Below are 15,968 nucleotides of genomic sequence, written 5' to 3'. Positions count from 1 at the left end.
ATCAACAAATGTGTGTGTGTGTGTGTGTATATATAGAGATAGATATATATATAGTATATGTAGATATATAGATATATGTGGGTGTGTGTGCATATATGTGTATGTATATATGTTTATTTGTGTATATATGTGTGTGTACAAATGTGTGTGTATATGTGTATGTATATATGATTTTGGATAACCTAATGAAGATGGTCACTCCAGGTTGTAAGTTGGCAAAACTTCTTTATTGTGCAATCCGGTCTGGCGCGTTTTGACTGCCATGGGTCTGTCAAGGTAACAAGGCCCACAACACTTCAAAATACATACTCCCCGTGCATAGAAACAAAGTCGTAGTTCCCCTACAGCAATAATTATAGTTACTTGAGAACTATAAAAGGCAGGTTTTTTTCAAACATTGCATTGTCACCGAAAAATAACATTACCTTAACCTTTGTTTTTTCAGTTAATTTTTAGTTTTTTTTAATAGCCTAAATTAGTATTTTATTACCATATGTGATTGCGACCAGGCCCTGCACCACATCCCTGTGGACAACCAACCCCACACTTCTACCTCCAACCCATTAGCACTGTCCCCGCCACCCCCTCCCCCCAAGCCTTTAGGTCCCGGGGACTGCATCCACAAGGCTTTTCTTTTTATTTAAAATGGGCGGGGGATCACTGCCTGTTTTTTAAAATAGATGAACTGCTCCCTCTTCCCACCCTGTTTAAAAATGACTGTAGTGAAAACCTCCCTGTGCCTTTACATGCTCTATAATTACTACAGAGTATGTAAGGGCACTGAGGGATGGGCAATGAGGGATATGCACTGCAGTGATCCTTTCTGAAAAAAGGCTGCAAGAGGGAGCAGTGCCTTAAAAAAACACTGCAGATTAAACTTTAACCTGTAGTGATTTTTAAACCTAGATGGACTGTTCCCTCTTCCAGCCATCTAAATTAATTCTGTCTGCGGAGTAGTAGAATTTAAAAGTCATTCCTCATTACAAGACTAAGGCAGAATTACCAAATTCCTCTGATTCCTTGGGCAGATTTAGTTATCCCTCCCAGGCCTAATGTCCACCTTACAAGGCGTCATCTCATTGCTTCAGAAAGGGGACTTTATGGCTGACTTAGACCTCAAAGACGCTTATTTCCACATACCAGTCCATCCTGCCTGCCAATTATACCTGCAGTTCATGGTAAGCAGATAGAATTACCAATTCAAAGTATTTTCCTTTGGAGTAAAAGACACACAATTGATGGACCGACTACGGAACAAATCAAAACATTCACCCCCCGTCAAGAGATCTGGGTTAAATCCATCATTCTTTTGCTCTCCATGCCACCACAGTTCAGACCTGGCCATATGCAAATCAGTCTTGACCCTGTGCTTCATGGGAACAGTCCAGCCCGAACTGCCAAGTCGGGCCCTCCCAGGACAGGAACCAAACATCCTAGGACCGGTTTTGGGATTTCACCCCTCATTAGCTAGGATAGCATGAATTCAGTTGCACACTGAGCCCGGGAGCCACGACTGGGCAAACCCGGCGCACTTAGGGCGAGGAAGCAAAAGAAACACAATTGATGGACGGAATGCAGAACAAATCAAAACATTCACCCCAGTCAAGAGATCTGGGTTAAATCCATCATTCTTTTTCTCACCATGCCACCCTGGTTCAGACCTGGCCATATGCAAATCAGTCTTGACCCTGTGCCTCATGGGAACAGTCCAGCCCGAACTGCCAAGCCTGGCCCTCCCTGGACCAGAAACAAGCATCCTAGGACCGGTTTCTGGGTATCACCCCCAATGTTCCCTCTAATTTTTTTCCTCTGTGTGCAGCAGCCAAGGTTATGTGCGCCAGGAACCAGACCGCCTATGTGTGTGCAGCGTCTAAAGAAAGGGGCACGGCCAACATTAAAATGAAAGTGCCTATGGGGAGCTTTTACACAAAGTGTAATAAAAATAAAGAATGAAACAAAGAAAGAAAGCTTTTGTAGTGCAGCCACTAAAGTGAAAGCTGTTGCGCTGTAAATGAAAAAAAAAATAAGCGCAGCTGCTCAAGTGAAAGCGAACCACGCCGTAAATTAAATAAGCGCGTCCACGGTAGTTAAAGCGGACTGTGCTGGAAATGTGAAAATGCATGAGTAAATGATATGATTAAGGCTCCCTGTTTTCCGTTTTTACAGATAAATACAGACAAAAAACATTTATTTTCTTGTCTGTATTTTATTGTTAAATGTGGATAAAACAGAAATTGAGTTGCTTTTTGAGTCATTCTTAATACTGTCTGCCATGACTGCCAGGCCAATAGCCGTGCGAATTGACAGGTTAGAGGATTAAAAAAAGAAAGGAATTTTAGTAAAGAGGCTTTAACACCAGTAGATATGCACAAGGTTGATACTGAAATGTACATATTTTCATATAAGTGCATTAATGTATCTTCTGCAGGTGTTCACAGCATTGAAACCTGGCAGAGATTCAAGCATGAGTGCATATTTATCGGTTAAATAAATGTGGAAATATACTGAATTCAGGTTACATTTTCTTCCAAACCCAAAATAAATATGGATAAATACAGATAAACTTAACAAAAAATAAATATGAATAAAAACAGACGGAAATGTCATAAAAATAAATACCATAAAACTGGGATCCCTAGATATGATGTCAAAGGTGGCGCCGTGCTGCGATGTCGTGGGTGGAATAGGGAAGATCATTAAAGAAATAGTGCTCATCCACTAGATAAAGCAGACAGTATAACAACACAAGCAAAAAGTCCAGTCGTTATGAAAGCATACAAATATAGACAAGGCGGTACCAAGGAGGGACTACTAAGCCTATTCACAATTGAAAAGCAACGATTTCGAAAGGACAGTAACAGCAGTGGCATCACTAGGGGAGCACGTGGGGTGCGGACCGCACCGGGTGACACCATCCCATGGGGTGACACCGTGACAGACTATTTGCGGTCACTGGAGGTTTTAATATGTAATTACATTTGGGGTGACTCTTGGTTCGTCAGCGGTGTAAGGCTCTGTGAGCTCCCCCCCCCCCCATCCATCACTCACACCCCATCAGTTCCCGGGCTCTGCCCTTATGCACCTGCACAGCAGCGCCACCTGCGCCACCTGGCCTCGGCACAGGAGAGTGGCTGTGTGCACACGTGCGGAGGGAGGTCATGATTAAATGTGCAAATCTCCTCGGGGCTTTATTCTGGGCAGAGCAGCAGCTGTCCGATGAATCAATTTAAGGTTCTGAACCTGGGAGCAGCCTAGCTACACTCACGTCAGCGGCAGGGGCCACATTTCTGAACAATTAATACAAAGTAAACCTGCAGAGTATTTCAAATACCTCCTCAACCTGACTCAACGGAACGCAATATATGCTTTGCAATGCATTATCTAAAATGCTGGTGGTTTTTCGTGCACGTTAGAAGTGGTGCACCCCAAGACAGTGGTTTGTTCACGGATATTTATGAGCGCACTAGTGGGAATACGGGAAGGGGAATTCTTTGCTGTGTTTTCCGAAATGTCATTTCCTGCTCATACAACTGAAAGCTGCCTTAGATGCAAAAGCCTTGGAGCCACAATGCTGCCTTACCCGGGACTGAGCTTACCTTACTCAGTGCTAATCTACAACCCTGACACAACCATACTTGGCGCTGCCCAAGCGCCAGGAGGCCACAGTACTCAGTATCATTCTGGCCCTTGTAACTAACACATCAGTCTTCTCCAAAGGCACAAAGGACTCTTGTGAAAGGTATGATTTCCAACCCTGGTCACTGCCTAGCTATTTCTTTTTACTGAGACACTCCGCCACCTCCCTATTCTCTAATATGCCATGGGGTACCAGATATAAAAATGTTTTTGCACTACCAAAGAACTAATAGACAGGCATTATGCAGCGCATTAACTCATGCCAAGCATTTAGGAGTAACCCAGGTTTCCATCTGCGCCCACACTGCTACTCTTTGAGAGTTCAGGTACTGCAGTTGCCTAATGTTGAAAGATTTTGAAGTTATCCACTACATAAAATCTTATTGTGCAAGCAATTTAGCTACTTTTTTTAATGTTATCATAGTGAAAAGGTTAATGTCACTCCCACTGAGATATCTGAAGGGTCAGGCGGCATGTTATGTCAATTAATGTGGCACTGTGATTTTGCTGCAATGATACTTGCGCTGTGCTTATCTGTACCTTTATAATATGTATATTTACAAAGAGATATGGTTGTCCAGTGGATATGACTGAAGGATGGGGTAGTATTGGAAATGGGATGTGATGAGTCAGCAATCTTTCCTTCTTGTTTAAGAATGTATGTTTTAGAGTAATCTTAAAAGTAGAGAAAGAGGAGATAAGCACAAGGTAGTGGGGAGTTAATTCACGTGATGAGATCCAAGCAAGGGAACCCACAGAACCCTTTGCCACTGGATTCAAGCTAGCCTGGCTGATAAAGGTTGTTACCCAGAAACCGGCCCCAGGATGCTTGTATCCGATTCAGGGACGACCTGGCTTGGCAGTTCAGGCTGGACTGATCCCATGAGGAACAGGGTCAAGACTGATTTGCGTATAACTGAGGCTGAACTGAGGTGGCGAAGTGAGCTAAAGAATGATGATGGATTCAACCCAGATCTGTGACTGGGGGTGAGAGTCTGAAAAGTTTCAGCGCACCGTCCATCCTCAGTGTTTGCTCTGGATTTGTATTTTGCCCATTCTGTATGACGTGTAAAAGAAAACTACATGTCCCATTGCAATAAACGTGTTCTGAGATAAAAAGTTATCCACAGAAAGTGCTACAAATGACATGAACGTATTAGGCAGGGACTTCCCGTAAGGGCTGGAGTATCCTCTTTTGATAATGTACAGGTCTCAAATGCCAGAACTTGCGTGGTGACTTGCAATGCTTGCTGTGCTCTTGCGTTGCACTGTAGGTAGGGTCCTAGGCTCTGAGCAGTTTTGGGCTACTGCAAGTATTGTCTATAGTTTGAGTTGTCATTGCAGTGCTTGGAGTACCCATTTGAGGCTTCAGTTAATGGGGTTCTGCTGCTAGCGTCCAAGTAGGTAGCAGGGGCTCCTCTCAAGACTTGGCCTGGGGCTCAGGGGAGAATGCACTGACTGGTGCCCTCTGCGACGACAGTCTATGGTCACCAATGGAGGCTGCAGAGAAGTCTGCCATATCTTGCAACGTTGGTCTTTTAAAGACAGTGCAACACTGCTGGAATCAGGCGACAAGCGTGTGGCCCCACCACATGGGCAGGTCAGCTGATCATGTCATGTGGGCTCTTGGACCGGCCACATGAGGGCAAAGTCCCACCAAGGTGATTCTCTGGCGATCAAATATTTTGCCAGACAGTGGCTGCGGCCCCTAATATCCATGTAACATCGCCTCCTCTTGATGCCTAGAAGTCTGTGTGGTGCTAAAAGTCGTGAGGGGGTGACACCATGAGTTACCCGCACTGGGTGACACCAACCTTAGTGATGCTGCTGAGTAACAGGAGCGAATTAAAAAGATGGGTGGGAAATGGGCAGAGCTTCTATGCCATACCTCAATATAGCATGCCTCGCAGAGCAGCACATGCACTGCACGGGCTCGAACTAAAAACAAACAGGCACTTGGCATAAAATGATACGGCACTGTGTGAAGAAAATGTGCACAAGCGCCAGTTGGGGCCCCAGGACACTGTATCTAATAAGACCTCCAGGCGGTTCCTTTTAAAGGGCGGACCTGGGGTGACTCTCCTCCACCCTCTAGACCACACCATTGTTACTACTTTATTATTATCACAGGCAGTCAGGCACGTACGTGCTGTTCTAGAGGCGGGTAGTGGAATTTCAGTACGGTCAGACTGGCAGCAGCAGGATCGGGTGAAATTATTAAACTGGCTGCCCAGTGCGCATGTCAGAATGGTCGGCCACCTTGCGACAGCCAGCTAGAAATGTGCACTTCACACTGCACAACGCACACCTGGTGTTAACCTGACGGGTATTGCAGGCACAGGGACCTAGGCTCCAAAGGAGCACTAGGTTAGACTGCTCAAACCAATCCTGAAGCTTCTCTCATGGTGAGAGCTGCTCCTGGGTTGGTTAGGTTCACGTTGGCACAAAGTCAACGTGAACCACTTTCCGTTTCTTTCCTACCCTGAGCTTGTGCACCACACAACACCTGGGCCTTCGAGGAGAGCAGAAGAGCTGTGGTGAGCCAGGATCTGAAATGGCGACTGCGGGCAGTGAGCGAGGATGGGAGCAGTTGAGGAGCCAGAAATCGATGCACTCAAAATGCTGCCAGTCTGACTCTGGCCTCCGTGTTGTTGGCGTCCTCAATCTCCCAGAATAAGCTGGAACTTCAAGGCAAGTAAACGCTAATAAAGAAACAGCTGTGCGCTTGCTTTCATTCTGCTTTGAACTGACTCGAGGTAGTGGGGTGTTGCACTCGGGGGCTGTTGATGTCAATGCTCCAAGGTGCATGATAATTGTGTCTTGTCGCATTAAGCAGACGACTTGCCCCCCCCCCCCCACTGAACAGCAGTGAACAAATAAATAAGTTTTCCTATTAATGAACTTTAAAGTTTGCCCTTCCACTCACGGCGACGCAAACGCTCTCCATAGCTGCCAAGGTTTCAGACTGCTTATGTGTGATATTTTCACAATTTCAGTGTAATTATGAGTGACATTCAACTACTATGAGTGACACTTCCTTGCAAGCGAAAATGAAGCAATGACACTAGAAACATATAAATATCAGAAATTACACTCATTGAGCAACAAGAACACTTAAGAACTGGCACACCCTACTCACATCCTACATGATTTTACACCTCTTTTGCCCACAGCAGCTAAGCTGACTCAGAAGGTCTAAGCACACGATGAAGGATTAGTCTGGAGCTCAGTGGGTAATTAGGCGGGCAAGCAGCTTAGTTCTATAGTCACCAGCTACCCTTGGATTGCTGGCAAGATGACACATTACTTGTGCCTAAGTTTAAATACAATGATGCCAATGTTTCTCCAACTACAAGGTGTTGTCTCTGTTTGTGCTCGTGTTCTTTTATATGGGTCTGTGTATACATCTGACTGAGACTACACATGTGGCCCTGGCTATGGGATAACAGCTCTATGATATAGCCGGGTCTGGTGGCTCAGTGGACTAATGCATCCAATGCAGGAGCCTGTGTTTGACCTCATGGTCACAGGGTCAAATCCCGGCTGGTCCACTCAGCCTTTCATCCATCTGAGATTGATAAAATGACTACCATTGAGTTGGGTAACAATAAACCTTTGTTGTTCAGCGCCAAGAGACCTTGTTGGGGTGAATGTGCGCTTTACAAATATACATGTTATGTTATGATGGCAGAGCAGGAGTCTCCACTGGCAGATGTCTGCATTTGGAGTGCTGGGATGCCAGAGGAGAGAGAATTATTTACAGATTGTTGCTGTTCCCTCCTAAGTCATGTATAAACATAATAAAATCTGAAATAGCATAAGTCACTGGAACTGCTCAGCTTCTTTTACATTTTCAAAGTGAACATCCTAGCTATAGGGTTCTCTAGCACTCTGGCTTCTACCAGAGTAAACATATATATATATATTGTTTCCTTGCCTCTTACCTGCTCTTATATTTCATTAAACCCCGTAAAATATCTCCACATCTGGCCGTTCCCATAATTGACAGTGAAAGCCATTCCTGACAGTCCTCGCCCCCTCTGACTGCCGTTCCTGACGCACAAACCAGTCTGAGCCGCTGGACTCTTTGTGTTTTTGACATTTTCCATCAGATGTTTGCTTAAAAGGTCTTGTGCAGATATCTCAAGGTTCAAGAGTTTTAAGACAAAATGTCCAATCACAGCCCAGTGCTTGGATAGGCGTTTACATTATCTCCAGCCCCTTCCCAAGAGGCCAACATGGCACGTTCTGAAATGTACCACGGAAAAGACGTGCAGAGTAGAAGGAGGGGAACGAGACAAACGAGAAATGAAGGGATAGAATGAACAAAAAAAGAAAAGCAGTAAAAAAGAAAGGAAAAAAGCCAGAAAGAGCACGAAAGAGAGCAATAAAGAATGGTTGAATGAATTAAGTGCTGGCTGAGGAGCGCGAGAGTCCGAGATAAGAGAGGCAGAAAGGGGAAAGCCAGGCCGAGAGAAGAAGTTGTTTGAAAAGTACAGTCAGGGAGTTGCAGTTTCGCTATTAAGGTTGCATGTGTGGGTTCAGTCAGTGGTATGCGCTTTGAAAGCGCGGTTAGGTTGCTTAAAAAGCCAGTACTGGCTAGGAAATCCACATGACCTGTTCCAAGTCAGTAGCTGTGCTCACTTGCTGTTGTGTGCTTCTCTGCTGTGTGAGTACCCTACTTTACACTGTAATGCAGTGGTCTTCAAACTTTTTGATGTCGAGATCCCCTTGTCAAACCTTTTTAGGCGTAAGGACCCCCTTCTGACAACATTTTCTAGAGGCAGAGGAGGCGCAACTAGAGCCAAATTTCAGGGGGGGAGTGGGGGGGGGCTAATTCATCCAGTATTAATATGCAGAGTGGAGCTGTAGGGGCTCTAAAAGGGGTGAGACAAAGCCTTGTTAACAAGTCAACGGTCTTTAAAGACCTGTGAAGTACTCAGTGTGGCTGGCAGATGAAAAACTGTCTGTGTGCGCCCTGTAAGCTGTCTCAGCCCAGGCTGACACACACAACGGTGGTGGGAGGGGGGGGGGCATGGGACGGGGGGGGGGCCTGTGACCCTTTGGAGTAACCACAGTCCCAAGATTTTTTACCAAGTGTTTGGCAGTTATCAAAGCTCATGTTCACAGATATGCCTTAAACGTATCAGATAGAGACTTCTAGCCGCAGAATCCTTACTTTAGAATATACCCCAGTTGGATCTGGAAAATCTTGAGCAGCACCTTTGTGTGCGGATAGGTTGCATTGAACTGCTTTGTGTGGGCATTGTAGGCGTCGCCCTCACCAGATGTGAAATGTGTGGTACCTATATAGGTGCCACTCTACAACCTGACATCAGTTCCTTTCTTTCTGTGCCAACTGCATGGATCCGGAAGAGTTACACCGGCCATTTTACTAGCCAACTTTTTGACATCTGTGTCACCTTTTTGAGCTGTTCTGCTACCAGTGTGCTAGGGATGTCCCCTCAAAAAAACAGTGGGTTTTAAATCCTAGAGTTCAACACAGCTATATGACCTGACACTTTTTCTTGAACAGATCTATTTGGATTTCAATGTATCATGTAGCTCCCACAGTTTAGTGTGCTAGCTGGGCAGTTAATACATATACTGTCGCCTATCATGAATCCCTGTTCAATTTAATTTTCTGTTCCCTCGTGCACCCTACTGTGTAGTGCAATGTATAAAAGAAAATACCAGAAAAATGTGTGAAAAGATATGGAGTGCCTCACGGAAGTAACACCATGGGAGTCCACTGGTAGGTTCTCACCAGCGGGCTCAGGTTTTCATCATTTACACTACCATATCAAAAACAAGAAAAAGAGAAAGGAAGATAATATGCATTTATAGTGAAAGAAAATGTGCACCACTGGTAAAGAGGCTGGTGCTGCAACTACTAAGTTATCTCCCCGGTGCATATAAGAACTGACCCCAAAATAAGGTGTACCTTGTGACTTCAGACTACGTTATTTGGAATTAAAAACAAGCTATACCTCCACTGGCTTTGCCTCTTTATTCCATGCCATGAGGTTGCTCGCTCAATTTTAAAGACACTCTGTTGCCTTCTAACTCCTTAGAGGGCCAACATGTTTCATTACCTTAAAATATTTGGCCAATTTAGTCAGGGCGAGGGTCAGTATTTACCACACTGCATGCATTTCATATACAGGTAATCGCTCAAATTCCCGACTGTGGCGTACTGGAGACCCCCTTCTTTGTCACTCAAGCAATGCAATCCATATGCTGATTTCTGTCAGCCGGATCTGCAAGCGCGCTCTGTTTAGAATCATCAGGAGCGGATGATTCTAAACAGAGTGTGCTTGTAGATTCGGCTATGGAGGAGGAGGAGGAATCTTTTGCTATTGTGGTGAGGAGAGCAGATTAAGTCCTCAAACTCTAGCTGCACTTCGTGGAAGTCATGACCAATGTCTTGACTGAGAAGCCTTAGCTGTGGGAACATCCCACACAGAACCTCTTCGGCCCTTCAGTGAAGCCTTCTCTGATGTCCTGCTAGGGGCCTGGGCCAAGTCCAGCACAGGACGATTGTACTTTGCCACCACCCTGTCCATGGGGAACCAGCTTTTTTCACCCAGCACCCCACCACTGAGAGCCTGGTGGGGAAGGCCTCAATGTCTAAAGTGAAGCCTGACGCGTTTGCTACCACTCCACCAGACAAGTAATTAAAGAGACTGGATACCTTTTGGGAAGAGGATTTTCTCTTCCACCATTCTGGCAAGCAGTCGGTGAATAACAGCATACCTCTTGGGCCATTATAGCATCAGGTTTCCCATCAATGTGAAATTACTTTACCAACCCTCCGAAATTAAACTATTCTTAGGGTCCTTAATGAACGCCCACACAGGAAAGGTGTAGTACACAAACCTGCAAAGGGTGATGTCTGAAAAAGAGGCAGCAGTTGCTGTTATGCCATCACGCCTCATTACTGTGAGAAATGTAATGCAACGTTTGGCCATGATTGCTTCCTGCATAGCAATAGTACGTTATTCCAGACTACATATGCACCCTCTACAGAAATGTATACCCAAACAGTGGGAACAAGCAGCAGGGAATTGGGAGGATGTTGTGTAGGTAACGGCAAATACCCAGCATTCTCTCTGCTAGTGGAGTACAAACAAGCTTCTTCCTGGCAGGTCCTTTGTGGACCTCCTTCCACCAGTGACCATTACCACATAGGCTTTTATCAGGCTGGGGAGCCCATGTTCATCACATAACACCCCTGGGAACTTGGCCTGCACAGTACCAGAGGCACCACATCAACTATCCGGAACAGCTACCTATCAAATCTGAAAGAAACACGTTAGTGATATATTCTTTACCTTAGAATATCCCAAGGCGTCAGACGGTAGCCGGAAAGCTTTAGTCAGCAATACCCCTGCGTGTCGATAGGCGTCGTCGTACAGTTCTGCGTGCGTCGCTGGCGTCGTATTCACCAAGATGACGTCACTGGAGCTACATTCTCCCGTTTGACTTCGGAATAGTCAGTAAAATTAGTTGTTAAGGTCGAACCTACTTGGGCATGACAGGATAAAATTATAATGTGAACTCAAAGTTGGAAACCAATGCTATCTACTTTTGATGACATCTGTCCAGAGAAAATATGAATAAGCTAGAGTTGTGTATTATTACTTTAAACTTTGATTGAATGAATGTATAATTAATTTTTTAACACAATGGCACCTTGTTGGAAACTAATGAAGTACATTTGAAGGCATATGTACAAAGAAATATTAACACATCAGATGTGTACTATTGGGCTAAACTTTGAATGAATTTGTAATCAATTTTTGAGAGTCATGTATGGTTTGGAAACTGGAAGACAGACTGTGATAAACTTTTATTTTTACACTTGTGCACCATGTTAAGTACCGCCTTTTGTAATTGGTTCTGATCCATTAACAAGGCTTGGTAAGGTCAGCCGAAATGCGTCGGGTCCGTGGACCTAGAAAATATTAAATAAAGCACTTCTTCACTAGTTTCTGACTCATGGTATCATATTTTTTCGTGGGTGAAAGGATTTGAGTGGCAGCATGTATGTGTGGATGTATGTTTATATAATAAATAAACGTCATGGTTTCCTGTGAAATTTGGATTTCAACATCATAATGATATCATAAACCCCTCCTCAGAGCTTTACCATTGTCGGAGCTACTAGGTTTATATGGCATGAAGGACAACAATATGCAGCAAGCTTATATAAATAATGCAACTGAATATGCAAATTTTGTGCACATTCTCTAGCAATTATATTTTCATCCATTTGAGATTCAATTTTTTTTTACATCTGCAAATTATGTGGCTAACATGTTGAATCCACAATTATGCAAAAAAAGGTTGCAACCACAGAATCACATACATCCACGGGCTCTCACTATTGTCCATTAACCATTGTTTTGAAAAAAGAATAAAAGAACATTTTAATTCTAATAAGGGCCCGTTGTTAGCTTCACTTTTATGAAATGGCTCTTTCAAGTCAACAAACCCAAAATAAACATGTAATATGAGAAGGACATAATGGGAAATGTGTGATATGGGAGATATTGCCATCTTGGGGTTCTTGTGGCATTGTGGTTTATGATGTCACCAGAACCCTTCAGTGGCATTATTGGAATATAGGAAACAGTGACCCATTATGTATCCTTTATGTATTACTTGACATTTATTTCGTCATGGCTCCGGTGTGTGGGATGCTTTACATCTCTATCTCTGACAACCATGAGTCTAGGCAAGGTTCCTAGAGCTGAAATACCATACAAGTACTTTAATTGACTCCGAATGTTTGTTTTGTTTGAAGTTGGAATGGTTACATGAAGGTTAAGGAAAATATAAGTTCCGGCAGCAAGTATAACTGCAAGAGACTGTCCCTTGTATATACATATTTTTTGTAGATTGTTTATGTAGTGAGATATTGTCACAAACAGTACATTAACACATTCTTGCCCAGACTAAAGGTGACATTGTTATTTCAGTTGCATAGTGAATTGGTATAAAAAGGAAACTCCAAATGAGAGGTACGGTGAGTTTGAAAGAACCCAGGGGGTTTTAGTGCATGTAGGGGATGAAAGTTAATTGAGGTCATGATTGAAATGTGCTGCGACATAACTGTTGGCTTTCTGTTTCCAGGGAACCCAACTCCAACCATCACATGGTCCAAACTGCGCGCACCCTTACCATGGCAGCACAAGGTGGTCAATAATACCCTTGTCATTCCAAGAGTGGCTCAGCAAGACTCTGGCCAGTACATCTGCAATGCTTCCAGTCCGGCCGGTTACTCTGAGGCTTTTATCGTCTTGGACGTGGAGTGTATGTCACCTTCATTACCAGAAAATTTGTCACAAATTGTTTTTACCCATCTTCTTCACCTTTAAGTTTCACATCTAACATTCTGAGACCTGTGTCTATGTGAAGTTACTTCACCAGGTGAAATCTATTATCTGAAATTGCCTTTTATGTTCCCTGTTAGCGCCCCCTTATGCAACCAGCCTGCCCGATGACGTGTCTCTGCGTGTAGGAGATATGATCCAGTTGCAGTGCCTAGCCCATGGGACACCGCCACTTCGCTTTCAATGGGCCAAAGTCAATGGCAGCCTTTCTGAGAAAGCTACCGTCCAGGATGGTGTGCTGCATATCAATGTGGCCACCGCAGAAGATGCTGGCATGTACCGTTGCCATGTGACCAATAAAGTGGGCACAGCAGAGGCATTTGCCCGTGTCAACTTACAGAGTAAGTGATTGTTATTTTCATTATGGTAATAATTATGAAAAAGCTTAGTGGGTGGGCGTATGTGACAGGGGAAAGTTATATTATTTACAAGTGTGCAAATAATTGTGCTTGTATATCAGAAGATTTGCACCCTTCTTTTATTCGAGTATGAAGTGGTCTATTATGATGAACATGGTGATAGACCCTCAGTTTTCAATCTGTTACCAACGCCCCCATGCCACAGTTCATCCTTCAGTGATAATGCCTTTTATTTTGTTTCCACTTGTACGATACCAGAGCAGCACAGACCACCATTCCTTCCACACTCCCATTGTCCTGTTCAAAACAGGGACTGCATCAGAGAAGTACTGAGGCCTTTTTAACATCCCGCTTGGCATGGAGAACACTGCTTTTGCTACATTCCCATTCAAGCTTCTTTATCACTCTGCCTTTATGTGTTAATTTAGTCCTGCTCCGTGTTTCTGAAATGTGTGAATACTTAATTTCACATAATACAATTTTCTCCAGGCAGCCACTTTATTGAGTTTTGCATCTAGACTCATGAGTTAAATGTTGAAAAAGGTACTATATTAATGCTGTGATTTCATGGCCCCTAAAACGTGTTTGGAAATTTTCAAAAAGTACCCTGCTGCTTAAAGGAGGTCACTGCCCGCATGAGCTGCTCATGCCACCTTTCTGAAGAAATTCATCAGAGGCGAGTCTAATACTACTCTCCAATGTTTTACCATTTATCACTAGTAAGATCAGAGTAGCCTACTTACTCCTAAAGACCTTCATTCTGGCAGAGTTATCTCAAGAATTGATTATTCTCTGTCTCAAGGCCCCTGAATACTTAATACAGAAGTAGAATACAATGACCTGCACCTTGATGCTCCTGATGATAATGTATCAACAATGACAGATCTCATCAAAGTGTAGGGCATGGGTTTAGGGAGTAGATACTAGGGAATAGATTGGTTCCACAAGAGATGTTCAGCCTTCAGAAATAGTTTTTCTTGGAAGCCTCTTCAAACTGTCATTGTAGTAGTAAGTATATGCAGGTCTATCTGCAATTAATCACATTGACATCTGGGTGAGTACTGCACCTTGGATTAATCTCAATTTGAAGTGCAGAAGGAGGTGCTAAGGGAATTGGGATGGTTGAACTGACTCCTGCAAAGGCAATTACTACAAGATCCCATGAGATCCCACTAGTCGGAGCTAACTCGGGCGCTGTTTGAATCACCTTGCACCCTTCCTGAAAAGTGTGGTAGACCACAGTTTAGTCTGCCAAACCCCTAATTTCGGTCATGATTGATCCCAACCAGAAGCGCTGCCAGGTGGTGTGGCATAGAGTTAAGAGTCCTTGGTGATGAAATGTGCGGAAACTGCAAACAGGTCTCTGGCTAGGGCCTGACATTGGGTCTATAAAATGTTTTGGTGGGGATAGCTGAATTGTTTTATTTATTGCTGTTATACTTCCAAAACACAAACATTTGAAGACTGTTCAAGTGCATTACTAGAGACTCTCCGCTCTCAATGTTCATTGGCATCAGAAGTAAAACAGTAAGATATTAACTGGAAATAGAGCTTCTTTTATTATGGTAACCAGTTGTCTCCATGTTACAGTACAGTACTTTTTCATAGTGTGCTTCACTGCTAAAATATTTTTTGGTGCATTTGGCATATTGGTTTTATTGAAGAGAATAAAGACTGCACCTCTCAGAATGCACTGATTTGTTACCTGGATGTCATGGATCAGAAAGGAGGTGTCTAATAGCAAGTTCCTTTGATCAGCTGTATCTCAATACATTTTGGCTGGTTGGGGTTAGCTCATGTAAACTTTACATGCAGTTGTGGTGGCCTTGGTTATGAAGTGGAACTCTGCCAAGGAGTGGGGATCAGCCACTCTGTGTTGGATCTTTCATAGATGTATATGCTTGATCATCCCAGTCGACCTGAGAGTGCCATAGTAACATTACAATAGCAGTTCCATGTTAAACGTGGCCCAGAAGCTGTGACCATGGCCATTTCACATTGTTTTAAAATGAATACAGTTTGTCATTCAGAGATGATTATAGGGCCGGACTGTGGAAACAGAACCAGACCTAGCATAAATGCCCAAACTAGCCTTCCTCCCTTCCCCTCCTTTCGCATTCTCTTTCAATCCATCCACCCATTCTTTTTCTCCTTCTATCTCCCTCCCTCTTTGATTGCTCCCTTCTCTTTCTCTCTCTTAAAATCTCCTTGTGCCTGCTTACATTACCTTAGGAAACTGGGGCCATTTTTCAAGACTCTGTCTCCCAGTGTGACAAGGATGTCCCCCCCCAGAAAACTGTGGGGTTTAAGCTCTGTGGTTCTCGTCACAGACAAATGTCTGAGACAGACCCTCATTTGGTTTGCCTTTGGTTCATGGAATTGGACCATTACAACAAGACTTGTGAGGACTTCCATGCCATGTACCCTATGCTGAAGAAGCTCTCCTTGAAGCTCCTTGTCACCCGATGCTGGTCGCCTCCACGATGTTCCAGGTTCTGGTTGCAAGAAAGGTCTCTAGCTTGTTCGCAGAGTCATTCTACGCATTAGTCATCGCACTCCCAGTAGTCTTGTAAGT

At 44.0% G+C, this 15,968-nt stretch overlaps 1 protein-coding gene across 19 annotated transcripts in view; it reads left to right on the top strand.

Moving 5' to 3' along the window:
* HSPG2 (heparan sulfate proteoglycan 2) overlaps positions 1-15,968 on the top strand; it is a 936,289-nt gene that overhangs the window by 778,202 nt on the left and 142,119 nt on the right. For all 19 annotated transcript variants that reach the window (XM_086921606.1, XM_086921602.1, XM_086921600.1 and 16 more), the window contains 2 exons: positions 12,775-12,954; positions 13,115-13,375. In XM_086921606.1, the coding sequence (XP_086777732.1) occupies positions 12,775-12,954; positions 13,115-13,375 (441 nt within the window). The remainder of the gene's footprint in view (positions 1-12,774; positions 12,955-13,114; positions 13,376-15,968) is intronic.

Source organism: Lissotriton vulgaris, chromosome 5 (assembly GCF_964263255.1).
Source record: "Lissotriton vulgaris chromosome 5, aLisVul1.2, whole genome shotgun sequence".
Lineage (NCBI taxonomy): Eukaryota > Metazoa > Chordata > Amphibia > Caudata > Salamandridae > Lissotriton > Lissotriton vulgaris.
Note: the sequence above shows the minus strand (reverse complement) of the source record. Positions and strands in the feature narration are given on the sequence as shown.